Below are 15,468 nucleotides of genomic sequence, written 5' to 3'. Positions count from 1 at the left end.
CAAAGTAGCTAAATCACTTAATAAAGGCAAAGCCTCTGGTCCAGGTTGTATACCAGTCAGGTTTCTTTCAGAGTATGTTGATAAAATAGCTCCATATTTAGCAGTTATAAACAACTGATCGCTCACAGAAAGACCCAAGGACTGGAAAATTGCTCAAGTCACACCAATACCCAAAAAGGGAAGTAGGAGTAATCCGCTGAATTACAGACCCATATCACTAACGTCGATTTGCAGTAGGGTTTTGGAACATATACTGTATTCGATCATTACGAAGTACCTCGAAGGAAACGATTTATTGAGACATAGCATGGATTCAGAAAATATCGTTCTTCGAAACACAACTAGCTCTTTATATTCAGTCAAATTGATTCCATGTTTTTAGATTTCCAGAAGGCTTACGACACCATTCTTCACAAGCATCTTCTAATCAAAGTGTATGTCTATGGAATATCGCCTCAGTTGTGCGACTGGATTCGTGATTCCTTGTTAGAAAGTTCACACTTCGTAATAGTAGACTGAAAGTCATCGATTAAAACGGAAGTAATATCCGATATTCCCCAATTTAGTGCTATAGGCCCTCTCTTGTTCCTGATCTATATTAACAACAGAGGAGACAATCTCTGTAGCTGTCTTAGATTGTTTGCAGATGATGCTGTCATGTACCGTCATTTAAAGTCATCAGATGATCAAAACGAATTGCAAAATGATTTAGATAAGATATCTGTATGGTGCGAAAAGTGGCAAGTGACCCTGAATAAAGAAAAGTGTGAAGTTATTCACATGAATACTAAAAGAAATCACCTAAATTTCGATTATGCGATAAGTCGTACAAATCTGAAGGCTGTAAATTCAACTAAATACTTAGGGATTACAATTACAAATAACCTAAATTGGAACGATCACATAGATGATGTTATGGGTAGAGCAAACCAAAGACTGTGATTCATTGGCAGAACACTTAGAAGGTGCAACAGATCTACAAAAGAGACTTGTCCACCCTATTCTGGAGTATTGCTGTGTGGTGTGGGATCCGCATCAGGTGGGACTGATGGATGACATCGAAAATCTTCAAAGAAGGGCGGCTCGTTTTGTATTATCGCGAAATAGGGGAGGTAGTGTCACAGACATGATACGTCAATTGGAGTGGCAATCATTAAAACAAAGGTGTTTTTCGTTGCTACGGGATCTTCTCATGAAATTTCAGTCACCAGTCTCCTCCTCCGATTGCGATAACATTCTGTTGGCACCCGCCTACATAGGGAGAAATGATCATCACGATAAAATAAGAGAAATCAGGGCTCACATAAAAAAAATTAAGTGCTCGTTTTTCCCGCGCGCCGTTCGAGAGTGGAAAGGTAGAGAGACAGCTTGAAGGTGGTTCATTGAACCCTCTTCCAGGCACTTTATTGTGACCAGCGGGGTACTCACGTAGATGTAGATAATCATTCTGTTGTCTTTGTGGTTGTCGCATTGTTGGATGTAGAGTGTCATTGCTGTATGCACTTTGTAAACTCGCTCCCACGGACAAGGTCGCTAACGCATGCTTGTGCGGTGGCACTCGACCTGGGAGTAAGCCAGTTCCAATCCTAACAGGGAAAAAGATTCTCACTGTCAGTATTTGGTCGGTAAGGGGAGGAGAGATGGTGGTGTAAAGTTACTAATCACTCTGGGCCAATGTCTGGTTTAAATACCAAACCTTTCTGCAGTGTCGTATGAAGTGAGGGCTCATGATACTATTGATAATGATCCTTCTGTCAGATGTGGACATTAATCGTAGGCTACATGCTACGATCGGCTTTCACCCTCTCCTTTCTCTCTTCATCGGACAACACAGTCATTACACAACGCTCCACATATACACACACATGCAGTATTGCAAATAATATAATGGAGCATGTTGTCAATAAATAATATTCACTTTGCAGGCGAAAAACTAATAAAATTCACTGTACTCTGGAATCACTACATACTTATTGCTGTAGGACAGTTAGGAGAGAAACGCGAAACCAAAATTAAGGTTGACAAAAGACACTTTTTTTGTTAATGACAATGCACAAAATAAAGCATATATTTAAAATGCAGTAGTCAGAGTCAGGGTGGTGGAAGCAAAGACTGTCTGTGTTAACCCACCTCAGGTGGACGTCAGATAGGTTACTTTGTCTGAGACTGTGCATTCGTAATGTTTGTTTCACACCTTCACAATCTGTCGTCCCCACATAGTTAAATACGGCCCAAGGGATTACTGAAGAAGGGGATACAACCCGTCTGCTTTGACCAATGACGTCAGAAGTACCACAGATGATGTGTTGCACCGCTTTAACAGAAAGACGAATGTTGAGAAACAAAGAAATGCAGGACATTCATATTTCGAACATAATGTTAAGAATATCGCTTCTTTGAGTCCTAGTATCCTATTCTTCAGTTGACCTTTCTTTGAATCCTAGTACTCTATTCTTCAGTTGACTTCATTTATCTTTTCCTGTGAGTATGGAAGACTTGAAGGAGGGTTCGTCAACCGCAGTACGAATACAAATTTTGCAGCTGTCGCTTTTTTTCACCTTCTCTAGCACTAGTCTTACTACGATATTTTTCAGTCGATGCTAGTACTATCGAAGGCGAAAAGACTGACAATGGAAAAATTTGTATCCCGTACTTCCGTTGACTTATATAGGTCGACTGAAGAATAGGATACTAGTACTAGCAAAGACAAAAAAAGCGGCATACGTGACACTGGCATCCTGTAACACAGTTGAACTACGAAGGTGGTATCCTGTTTTCCATTTGACCTATATAGGTGAACTACAGTATGGGATACAGATGTTACTGTTTTAGGTTTCTTCGCCGACGCTAGTGCTGCTATGATAATTTTCAGCTGATACTACAGGTCAACCAAAGTATGGGATACAAATTTTATGTATGTCGATTTTTTTTTTTTTGCCTTCACGTGGTTCATCTGAGGTACAGGATGCCAATATTATGTAAGCCGATTTTTTTCGTCTTCGCTAGCACCAATATAGGTCAACTGAAGTATGAGATGCAAATTTTACGTATGTCGGTGTTTCCGCTTTCGCTAGTACTAGTATCAACTGATGAATAAGATACTTATAATAGGGAGACAAAGAAAGCTACACCTGTAAAATCTATATATATTTACTTCAGTTGATCTACATAGGTCAGCTGAAGAGTAGGATACTAGTGCTAGCGAAAGCGGAAAAGTCGACATACATTAAATTTGTATCCCGTACTGTTTACACGTATACAAATCAGATGAACTTTGGGATACAACTCACATGTCAACTGAGTTATTCCATGCACATTACTTCTGTCACATTTTTCTTCTTCTTTCTGTTTTGGACCAGTATCCCATTCTTCAGCTAAGCTGATAAATACATACCTACATAGAAAATCAAAAAGCAAAAACTGTCCAGAATGAAAAAAATCTTCCCACATATCTCAAACTTACTACAAATTGTAAATAAGTACCAAATGAATCGGAACGAACAAATGATTTAAATTAATACAAGCACCAAAATCCGTTCGCATTGTCTAGCCCTGTCTTTTAAAAACACATTCATTTATATTAGTTTACAATGATGACGCCTCGCCACAGAAGATAACCGGTTTATTATCTGTGTCTCGAAAATAAAGCGGATGGGTTGTATCCCCTTCTTCAGCTGACCCCGAGCCAGTCAACCACAAAGGTTTTTACTAGGATAATATTCATGGAGAGAAGGCATGACATGTAATTATGGGCACCACGCGAGGAAATGTATCAGAAATGACTGTTAAATCGCAATCCGTGTAATTATCTACCTGTCGAATACTTTGTTGTAACTTAGAAATGTGTGTAATTGTGTAAATCAAGGTAAACTCATTGTAAAATTCTAGTATTTTTGTGACACTGATGTGCATTAATGGTATTTCACTTGCAATAATCTCAGTTATTCTGCAAGTTTTAGATGGGAGTGCAGACAATAACACTATTCCAAGGCTGTCAATATTATGGGTATTATGATTGCAGAATCATGATAACAAATTATTGTTTTTCTCAGTCATCTCACTGATACTGAAAAACTGTTTGTGCGTTCAGCATCAGTATTGTTATACTTGACCCTCTACCTTTCGCACTCGTAACTATCATAATAAACTGGGTCTCGATTCGCATTTGAGTCGCCAGGAAGTACGATATAACTCACGTTCGGTTGAAATTGGTCTATTTGGTTGTGGTGATAAATTGGTTTGGAACGTAGCCCGACGGCTAGTTAAGCTGAAAGGTGCTCATATGGTAATTAGTGGGATAGCCAACGAATATGGATACCAAATAAAAATTGTGTAACATTAATTGACCTGTGGCCTAGTCTAATGTTTACGTTCACCTCTTACTTCAATCGGTCGATTTTAGTGAAACGCCAGTTGTGTGGTACTCGTTTTAGTTGCTCGTCATATTTATTGTTTGTAAACCAAAGATTGTGGTTTTAATTCGGTTTCGTATAAGAAGAGAATAGCAGCAGAAATGTGCAATATGGCGGAATGCGTAGTGAAGTATATAGTAGTTAAATGGCGTAGTGTTGTCTTAGGTCCTTGTTTAGAGTGTATATATGAGATAATTGTTTGAAATTGAATTTTCTGTGTTGTGCCGAATTGCTGCCGATTATAGTTCGTTTCCTTTGACAAGTTAAGTTTAAGACGGGATCGGCGGGAAACCATATACGCAGCGGAATTTGTTTATACGTTGCTTAGGGAGGACAAAATGTGAAACTCGAACTTCGAGTGCACAAGAAAGATGGTAATCCTACAAGTTTCAAGGAAAACTTACAAACATAAATGAACAGCGAAGAATACGAAATGCAGGCGTTCCGGTAATCATAGAAGTTTCGAGGAAAACTTACAAACATAAATGAACAGCGAAGAATACGAAATGCAGGCGTTCCAGTCAAGTGCTGCGAAAATGGAACCATTGTGCTTACCTCCACCGCCGCCACCACCCCCTCTTCCTCGGCCTTCTTTCATGCCACCACCTCCACCTCCTCTCTCGCAGGCCCCAAAAAGGTATGAACCCGCAGGAAGCAGCACAGTTGTTCGGCCAGTACAGAACCGCTTTTTAAAGCCGCCAGATCAGCGCCCCTTCCAGCGCCCGCCGCATTTACCATTTTTACTTCCACCTCCTCCCCCCAAATTTCGTAACCAGGCACATCGACAACATGCATCGCCAGCTGCACAGTACAGGGCAGTGTCACAGAGCACTTCATTGCAACGAAGAAATCTGGAAGTCAATGATAACTCTACATCTGCCACCGTACCGGCTGCGGAAGAAGAGCCTCCTCAATTAAAAACACCCACTGTGAAAGAAGAGACAGCGCCCACTGAGCCTGTTGTACCAGATGACATGGAAGAGAAGTCCTGTACTTCAGAGGACGTCAACATACTTAGTAAAACACACAGAAAAAGGCCGTCTGAAAAAGAGTTGGATAACTTTTCTGGATTACCCAAAGAATTAACCCAGAAATTTGGTCCTCTCACCTGTGAACTGTGTTCAGTTTCTGTAAATTCAACTGTACAAGCAAAGATGCATTACTCAGGGAGGCAGCATGAAAAGAAAGTTCATAGTTTCTTATTGAACTGGTCAAAGGAGACTGGAGAGCCATTGCCAAAACAGTTTAAAGATGGCCCACCAAAGAAAAGCGTTCCAGATGTTTCATTCTGTGAAGTATGTAATGTTGCCCTTACGTCAACTGCACATGCGGAGCAGCACTATATGGGACGCAATCATCGAAGAGCACTTGCAGGCCATGCTGCAGCGAAAGCAAAGGTAGAACAGTGTGCAGTTACTGCTAATGACCATACGGGAAGATTTGGGATTGGTACACAGTTTCAGCCATGGTCAAATGCAGATCCACTAGCGCTTAAAGCACCTGAACCAGATTCACCAATTCAGAAAACCAAGAAGTTTTTCTGTGAACTTTGTAAAGTGGCCGCCACTTCACAAGACCAGTTGGATATGCACTTACGGGGTGCGAAACACAGAAAAGCAGAAACTGCAAATAAACAGAGATCAACTGTGACAAGTACAACTCCACAGGCTACTCAGTCAGATTCAATTCTGGCAAGTGTGATACAGAATGAAGATGGCACACAGAGTTCGGTGGGAAAAGACTATTCTATTTATAGAACACCATCTGGTTATTATTATTGCCAGCCATGTAATTTAACATTAAACTCTGAAGCACAGTTCATTCAGCATTGTGAAAGTAAGAAACACAAGGTTAAAACAGCAACAGCGAAAAAGCCTGTTGGCAGCCCTGTGAAAGCTGGCAATGTTGTTGCCTAATTTAGTGTTACATAAGGTTATAAATGTTATTTTTTGTTTTTCTCCACCCGTTATTCAGAAGTAGGTTGAGATTTTGCACTTTTAAAAGTCTGAGTTTTTGACAAAGTACAAAACAAAATGAGATAAACAGGTTTTTCTTCCAAACAAGATAGTAAGAAAAACATAAGGTAACAGGATTATTACTACAGTGTGTTATATCACTTGCATCCAGTTGAAACAGGAGTGGAAAACATTTCTGTATACAGTAGTACTTATTTAATATTTATTACAGGTTATGAAACGTAACAGTTTCTTGATACATGAAAATGCTGAGCTTTACCTTGAAGTGCGCAGACTGCGTCAGAAACTTGAGGGAAACGATATTGTGACAAGGCAGCTCAGTCGTGAAGTTGGATTAGTTGAATTTGCCCAAGATGCTGCAGAGTGACCCGTGATGTAAGTATGAGTTTTATGTGAAGAGGGCATTGCGAACAAACTTTCATAAAAACAGCAGTACACTCTCTCTGGACCTATTATTTATTAATAATGTACAACTGAAAAAAATATGTGCTGAGTTAATGTTTATCCTGTTCTGTGACATGAATTAATTGGATGATCATGTTTCTTTATCCAACTTGGATTGCAACAACAGATCTTTTATCCACATCTCATTCCCTTTAGTTGCAGGATAAACCAGTTGTTGAGTCTAGTCAGTCCTTTTTATTGTTTTGTTTCTTGTATACACAGTGTGAAATAAATTTATTAATTAAATATTACCTTGCATATATGATTTGTTAATTTCTGTCAAATGTAATCTGCTTGCTTTTCCAACAGATGTCTTTAAATTTCCTATAAATGCAGATTTCAGGCAATTTTGGTAGAACCTTTTCCACATACATTCTGGCATTAAGCTTCAGACATTTTCATTTAATTGACTGTAAGTATCAAATGAGTTTCAGGTTACATGTTCTAAGGATTGGATTACATAACATTTATTATGTTTGAACACATACATTTTTTGAAGAAGAGGAAAAAGCCTTTTAGTGAAGGTTAATAGCCTTTTCATCGTCGTTCCATTGTGGTACCTTCAAGAAAGAAATTACTAAGGGATGTTAATGACATGCTATTATTTCTCTCTGTCAAGTGAATGATTCTAACTTCCATTTCTGTTTATCCTTCAGGACGTAAGAACCAATGTTTTGTTAGTTTTCATTGATGGAATATCCCGAATTCTTTATTAGGAATGTACTACCAGTAATTTAAAGATATTTGATTATAAGATGAGTTGTAAAAGTATTTCCAACAGTTTTTTTTTTTTTTTTTTTTAATGTTGTAAATCTAGAGAAGTAAAGGTTTATTAATGCTCAAAAAGGTTTGTCAGTGAACTGTTAATTTCTCAGTGGAATAGAAAATTGAAACTGTGCTGCTTAGGTATTGGAAAATGTGATATATGCAGATTGTTGTAGACAGAGATTTGTATATGGTGATGCCTCAGGTTAACGGTCTAACTAAACTAAATTCATTGCGGTTTTGCATCTGTAAGCTGCCAGATTAAGGGATACTAAATGGAATATGAATGTGCAAATATATAATTGATTCATCAATGGTTGGCTTATTAAAGCAATGACTTCAGTTTCAGCTGTATAATCTCATGGTGCAGATACAGTGGTTCTCATTATCTTTTGATCCTCTTGTTTTTGAAGTGAGACATAAATGGTACTTTATTTTCTGGTTCGTCACTCTTTCCTGTGGGCCCATTCTATTTGTCAAGAATCTTATCAGAGACCTGGACAGAAAAACGGAATTATCCCTGGCATCTAACTAGTGATAGCATAGCCCTTCTGGGCACAGACAATAAACAGTACATGTAGTTTCATGTACCGTGTTAAAAGAGAGAAAACTTCTATAATTGCTAACCATTTGTGCTTTGATTGTACACTTACTACTTAAAATAAGCTTTTAGTGCCCTGAAGCTTCTTTAACAGAATGAATGAGCTCACGAATAGTGATGCTGCAGAGCAACTTTTGACATCAACATATTGTTCATATCGGTATGGTTAGTTCGAATAACACATTATGCGACAAACATATCATGACAGCTTACCATTCAAACCGAACCACACTACGCAGTCATCAAACACTATAATATAAATTGTATTTTTTTTTTATTAATACTTATGAAGCAGTTGACAGTTACATTGTGTGTAAAACAGGATCATCAATGTGGTTGGAGACCCTAAAACATTTCATCAGTCAGTTTCATTGAAAATGGTCAAGAAAGTTAGTAGAAGTCATTAGAGTCTTACTTATAGGGAGGTAGGTCCAGTTACCATCTAATTGATTTGTTTTTCTTTGATTGGGAGTAATCTGTACCTTCTGGACGCACATACACTGATTCCAGCAGACTGTCAGTGCATTTACTGTCAACATATTGATAGTAAAATACCATTTTACAACAGTGTGCAGTAAGAATATTCTTATAATTTAAGAATGAATTTGGGATGAACATTTAAATCCTCAACCACAATACCAGAAGCAAAAATATTATTTGATAGATTTTCTGTTACTTTCTAGGGATCTGAAACATAGAAACTGAGTATGGCAGAGCAAGAGTCACAACTTTTTTAAAAAGTAGCTGTTTTTGTTCTAATATACACAAAACTGTAATTTTAAAAAATTAAAGTTGCCCATCACATTTATGATTTATAATAGGCAATTTGTGTATTTCTAGCCACTTTTCAAATCTTTTTCAGACTCGTTGCAGTGCAGCACATAAACTTCATTGTTGTTTATGATTACCTCAGAATTACAATATAGTATTCTAATGTTCAGGCAGCAATACCTGGCAACTAAGTTGACATGTTATGCTGAAACTAAGCTGAAATCTCTAACGATAGCTGATAACAATCAAAACCAACAATTACCTATAGTAAATTACAACTGTGACTGAAATAATCAGTTACCCCTTTTCAAAAATTGTCTATCTGTATACATCATGGGGCAACGGCCTTGCCGCAGTGGATCCACCGGTTCCCGCGCGATCACCGAAGTTGCGCTGTCAGGCGTGGTCGGCACTTGGATGGTTGACCATCCAGGCCGCCATGCGCTGTTGCCATTTTTCCGGGTGCACTCAGCCTCGTGATGCCAATTGAGGAGCTACTTGACTGGATAGTAGCGGCTTCGGTCAAGAATACCATCTTACGACCGGGAGAGTGGTGTGCTGACCCCACACCCCTCCTATCCGCATCCTCCGCCAAGGATGACACGGCGGTCGGATGGTCCCGGTAGGCCACTTGTGGCCTGAAGACAGAGTGCAATACACGTTATGTCTGCATTCACTACCAATTAAAGACTTTGGAAGTAATTCACAGCATGAGTAGATTCACACTAGTGGCAATTTTTGTTACTGTATTTCACAGAAGTAGTGTAACTTGAATTGTTTCTCATTTATGAACATTCTCATTCATGAGGGAGTTTATGGAACATGATGCGTCAGTGAATTAATCTTGCAGTTCAGTCTCGCTTCTTCAGCTGTTGCTTTTTCTGTGATCTGGCATATGTAGGTGTGCAGTAAACTATTAACCCAAATAAATAGACAAACCATCAACACTGTTATTACAAGTGAGCACAGAGAATTTTGAATGCAAAAAGCTAGTTGTAGAACATCAGATAAGAGTCAGTGTCCACAATAAGTTATGAATGAATGGAAATGTCTGAAACACCACTTATCTGTACAAAAGAAAAATATTAATCTCTTTTTACAAGATCAAATTCTACAAAGTGGAATTTAAGGAAAAAATCCATCCTGTAGTGTCTGTAGTACAGTATTATGTTACTGAATTAAAATCTGATAGTACTTTGTTTTTCCAAGAATTGGCTGTAAATACCTGTATGTACTCAGAAACTCTTCATTGCAGTTAAATGAAGAAGAAACTGACGTAATTAAGTAGGTCACTTCCCTATGTTGTTTTGCATAATTGTTACAACTTAATGAATTTGAAATTTCCAAATTGACTAACAATAGTAGTATTATGAATTGTTGGTCAAGATAAGTTTGTGTAGTGCCACACAGCTCTCTTCTCCGGGTTTTTGTTACAGGTTGTACTCAAATTTCAGCTTTATAGTTGATACTGAAAATTGAAAAGTGTGTGTCTCATGTTGATTTCCTGTACATGTAGAGCCTAAGTGAAATGCTACACTATACGTGCAGTAACTGGGATGACACCTGTAACTACCCAAACACTGCATGAGACATTTTGAAGAACGTATAAATGCAAGAACAACGTTTTAATGGGTAATGTCGTACTTTGCAAAGATTTGAAATCTCTCTTTCCAGGTATCACAGACACCAGTATTGACAAAAAGTGGAGAACACAATTTCAGACCTGTCAAACAAGCACAAGCTGGTTTCATTAAATAGAGATCAAATAGTCCTCAAATGATTCTGAGTGCAATAAACTGAAATGCACTGTGAGTCAAGTAATCAACCTCCACAGTGTGTGTTTAGTTCAAAGGTTTATACATGTGACTGCCTGCAGTGTCAGCTAAACAGTGTCTTTGGAAATCAAAACTTTGGTTGATTGACTAAACTGTGGCTTTCAGATTATACTGTGACCATTGTCAGCAAATAGACTTCTGCAGTTTGTTGGCTTTCTGTCTCTGTGGTTCAGGAAAACCTGCAGTTTATGAGATGGCAAAAGAGTATTTTAGATTTCACTAAGTTAAAAGCCTAAGAAGTCTACATCAACTGCCAGTTTTTTTTTTTTTTTTTACTTCTTTTGATTAAACTATACTTAGTATAAATGTGAACAGAGCTATGTTTTACACTGGTAATTATCACTTTCCCTTTAGGCAACTGAAGTGCCATGGTATTAAAACTCTGTTGAATACTGAAACTATTTTAGTGGTATTAAAATAGTACCGATTTAGGCTGCATGTGGTGTTGATATCTCTACATTTACAAGAAATCTGACATCGAGCTGAGGTTTAGAGGCCTTCTTTTTGCAGTAACAAATATAAAAATTGTCTCTTTCTGGAGTAAGTCAGGTTATCACTAAATGACTTCATGTGCACTGTTATAACTTAATAGCATAAGTGATCTATGTGTAAGCAACTGTTTTCCATGTGGTGAATGTTAGAGTAACAATGAAATTGTTATTGGGCTTAAAATATACCTAGGAAGTAGTGTTTTGCACAAGTTTTGAAGTTGATTTTTTTTTTAAGAACCTGAATTTTCAAAACGAATGGTGTAATATGGTTCAGTATTATTGTTTTTTTCCTCTTCAGTTATATTCAGTGACTATACTAACGCAGAAAGATGTACATTGTAGTACTTGTTAGATTCAAATATTGCGTGCATTTATTTGTATTGTTTTTCTCTGGATCCAATAGGCATTCCATAAACTGTTACTTTTTGCTTTGTGACCCTCTGTTGTCACTGCAAAATGTGTAATTTAATGAGAAGCTTTGTCATATGATGAAAATTGTACTGTCATCTGGAAAAAAGTCCAAAATTTCAAATCCCCATGCGTGTTGTGAAGAAAAGCCGTACCTCTCGACTGCTAGTCTGCTTGGTAGTTGCCAGTCAGATTGTTTATTTCAAGAATGCAAAAACCCATTAAATAAAGCCTTGAATGCTCATTCAAGAACAATGAAATACACATTAAGTAAGCTGTAACACGTGAGACTCACAATGCTAAAAAGCATTCTGTAATAACATGTATGCAATATTTTTTTCTGAAGTTAACTACATTGTATGTTTCTCCTGTATTGCTACATATTTTTTGTCTCCTCTTTCATTCGGCTGTTCATATTATTCCTGTCATATTGTTTCCATATTATTGTGTCAACTTGGTGAATGTAGTTAAGTAGTACTGCAGCAATAAAACACTGAACTCCAAATTACGAGAACCATGGACTGAATCCACCTTCTCTCCCCCTCAATATATTTTTCCTTACTTCCTGACAATTACTGCAGATGTGAGTTCAACCCTTTCACTATCAGTTCCTTCTTTTTTTTCGTAGTGAAATACATTAATATATGGCCATTTTAATTGATGCCACAGTTGGAAGTAACTGTATGAAAGAAATATTTCCCACTGTTTCTTTTTGCAATGCGGGAAAGGATGGGGCATACAGGGTTTTTCCTAAGTATATCTGGTGTTTCAGAAGATGACTGCAAAAGCTGTGACTCTCTCTCTCTCTCTCTCTCTCTCTCTCTCTCTCTCTCTCTCTCTCTCTCTCTCCCCCCCCCCCTCTCTCTCTCTCTCTCTCTCTCCCCCCCCCCCCTCCCTCCCTCCCTCCCACACACACACACACACACACACACACACACACACCAGTGGACAGAAAATCTCTTCAAGTTTTGAACTCTCGTTACAGTGTGTGTCTGGGAAGGCATGACAGCAGCCCCCTTCGCAAATCTGTTCATAGGGTTGCGTATCTGCAAGTGCGAACTAATACGATCTGACATCAGGAGCAGAGGAGAGCAAATGGTTAACAATGAAACTTGAAGGCAGCATAACATTCAAGTGGAAGCTGTAACTATACAAATTGTTCAAACAATTAGCAGGATCACCTTTGTTGTGGGAAATTGATACAGAACAATAACATGCAACAAATTCTTAAATGTTCTCTCTCAACGAATCGTGGAACATATGTATCCCATGGTAGTGAAAGAGGTAAACAGAATAGTGTCCCCCCTCCCCCTTGTAATTATCCTATTAGCTGAAAGTGTGCTCTAGTTCATTGCCTTGTTTTCAGTGCAACAATGAAGTTTATCAGGAAGGTAGAAGCAACACAGAGCAGAAAAATGAAGGAAAATATTGAGCTAACAAACCATTGGGCAAATAAAAGGAACAGTTGTTATAGCCACGAGCGACTGGCGAGCAATGCATGGAAGGGAATGGAGATGCGAAGCTGCCAGGCGGGGGAGATGCTGGAGGTATTGCTAACGATGAAGATATGAACAAGTAGGGGGTGACAGACTTTACGACTGACCAGGACACAACACGAGGCAAGCAATTAAGAACCGAGGTGATAAAACATGGTGAGACAACTACGACTCAGGAATACTCCAACAACAGTATGTATCTCAACACACAGAACTGGAACGCAGTATGGCTGAGATGCACATGCGAACTACGGCGAGTACTAGACTGCTGGGGTAGTGCCGCACGGCCGCCTAAATACATGAGTGCGGGAAACACAACTGGCCGCGGACTTCACAAGGTACGGGGAGTGGAGCAGTCGCATGGCAAGGCTTGTGGCACAGGCGCTCATCAGAGCACAGAGAACACCTAGTGGGTATCAAAGTCCATCCCCTCTGACGCACATTCAACTTCTGTGTCTTCCGAAACCAGAACAGTGAAATCTGTACTTATAACTGGCAGAGTTAACCCAGTTTAAATTTTTTGTTTTCCTTTATTTAAAGTGTGTGTGATGTATAGCAGGTAGCTGTTTCACTGCATTCTTTCTGCAATTCCTGTTGCAGTGGAAGGAAGGATTTTATTTCAGTGACACCACTATAGACAAAATGCTAATTTTAACATAGGCTACAATTTATTTAAAGGTAGTTGGCCTCAGATCCTGAGTGCTGAAGTTCATTGATAATTAATTCGTATAGTTTTTGTCTCTGGTAAACCATCCCAGTAAGAGGCATAAAATAAAAATATTCTGGAATATATAGTTATCCATTTGAAACATAGCTGTAGACGTTGATTTAGCAACTGACTGCATTAAAAAAAAAAAAATAATCCACTGCTACAGGTGCTGTTAACTGAACAGTAGAACAGAAAATCAAAAAACAAACAATAAATATTTCCCTTCACTTCATTACAGGAGCTATGCCTCGTGGTAATAACTTCCACAGAGTCATCAAAAAGATATCACGTATAACAGCAAAACCACTGGTGCAATTATATATTTTCAGTCCAAAATGTATACGATATGATGAGTGACTTTTATGATCTAACCTTTGTCTTGTTGTATTTATTTTATTTTTTTCCAAACGAAACCCTAATTGTGAATATCACACCTCCTTAGACCATTGGTCCATGTCTCCACCGCAATTCACGTCAGTTTCCTGAGTACTGCATTCCCCAGAATGTGAAGCTGGGTGATGGCTTGGATGTTCTTAAAAGTGAACATGAAACAATTTTTTTCCCAAAATTATTAATAAAAGGATTTTTTCCCACTTGTCACTGTTCTATTACTTAGCTACAAATTAAAATTTATTATCTTAGCTTCTTCTTCAGTCGTCTGAAGAACTGAAGTAATTAATACTCAAGAAAGTGATTTTCTGTTGTAACAAGAGAAAGCCCTGGAATAAAATTTATCAGTGCTCTGAACCTACTTGGAACTTTAAATTTCAAACTTTGGTTTTGTCGAGGTTATTCTCACTTATAAACTCCTTAATTGTGTAAATTTATGACAGACATGGGCAGTGTACATTGCTATTGAAAGAGGAAACAAAATGGACCATTATAATATTCGTAGAACACACTATTACACCATGGTAGTAGATTTCATAAGAACTATGTTTCGATCTTGATCATAAATTTTGAAGCCATTCCTTGGAACAAACTGATGAACAGGTGGTAATGTCACACCAGTTATATAAGTAACTTCACTGTGATTAAGATGAAACATTTTTCCAAAACAGCTTTTGTTTTTAAAATGCGCTATGGAAATACATTGCACATGACACTCATAAACTTGGGAAGAGTCCCTAAAATATATACTTAAATTAAGGGTATGATTGTCAGAACAGCAGTATTACCATTGAAATTTGTAAAAAGAACGAATGTAGTTTGCAGCTGAAAATACAGTCTGTATTACATTTTTCGTGGTACTCAACAGGTGAATATACATGTCACAGAACACACACATGCATTTTGAAATAATCAGTTAAGGATAATTAGAAAACAACAGATCCAGCACATTTAAATTGTGCTTTAAATGTTAAGAACTACAAGGCAAAAAGTGAACTATATATATGTGTGTGTGTGTGTGTGTGTGTGTGTGTGTGTGTGTGTGTGTTTTAACATTTGATACAAGTCACTGTATCTTGCTAATAGTATGTCTGAGGCACCAAGTGTCACTTTTCCTGTTTATACTTGGACTGATATTCCTGCAAAATCCTTTCAAGTAGAGTGGTGCCA

At 38.1% G+C, this 15,468-nt stretch overlaps 1 protein-coding gene across 2 annotated transcripts; it reads left to right on the top strand.

Annotated features, from left to right (window-relative positions):
• The first annotated feature begins 4,548 nt into the window (after positions 1-4,548).
• LOC126253292 (zinc finger protein 346-like) lies at positions 4,549-12,208 on the top strand. Of its 2 annotated transcripts, none has more exons than XM_049954521.1 (2): positions 4,549-6,763; positions 10,644-12,208. In XM_049954521.1, the coding sequence occupies exon 1, from the start codon at positions 4,898-4,900 to the stop codon at positions 6,326-6,328; it is 1,431 nt and encodes a 476-aa protein (XP_049810478.1). In that variant the 5' UTR covers positions 4,549-4,897; the 3' UTR covers positions 6,329-6,763; positions 10,644-12,208. The 2 variants fall into 2 exon arrangements, with proteins under 2 accessions (XP_049810478.1, XP_049810476.1); XM_049954519.1 differs by lacking the exon at positions 10,644-12,208 and having other exon boundaries at positions 4,549-6,495; positions 6,600-7,165.
• The last annotated feature ends 3,260 nt before the right edge of the window (positions 12,209-15,468 follow it).

This window comes from Schistocerca nitens, chromosome 4 (genome assembly GCF_023898315.1).
Source record: "Schistocerca nitens isolate TAMUIC-IGC-003100 chromosome 4, iqSchNite1.1, whole genome shotgun sequence".
NCBI lineage: Eukaryota > Metazoa > Arthropoda > Insecta > Orthoptera > Acrididae > Schistocerca > Schistocerca nitens.
Note: the sequence above shows the minus strand (reverse complement) of the source record. Positions and strands in the feature narration are given on the sequence as shown.

What these genes read in the sequence shown, in the direction of transcription:
- LOC126253292 (XM_049954521.1), top strand. Translation starts at nt 4,898, where the DNA reads ATGAACAGCGAAGAATACGAAATGCAGGCGTTCCAGTCAAGTGCTGCG.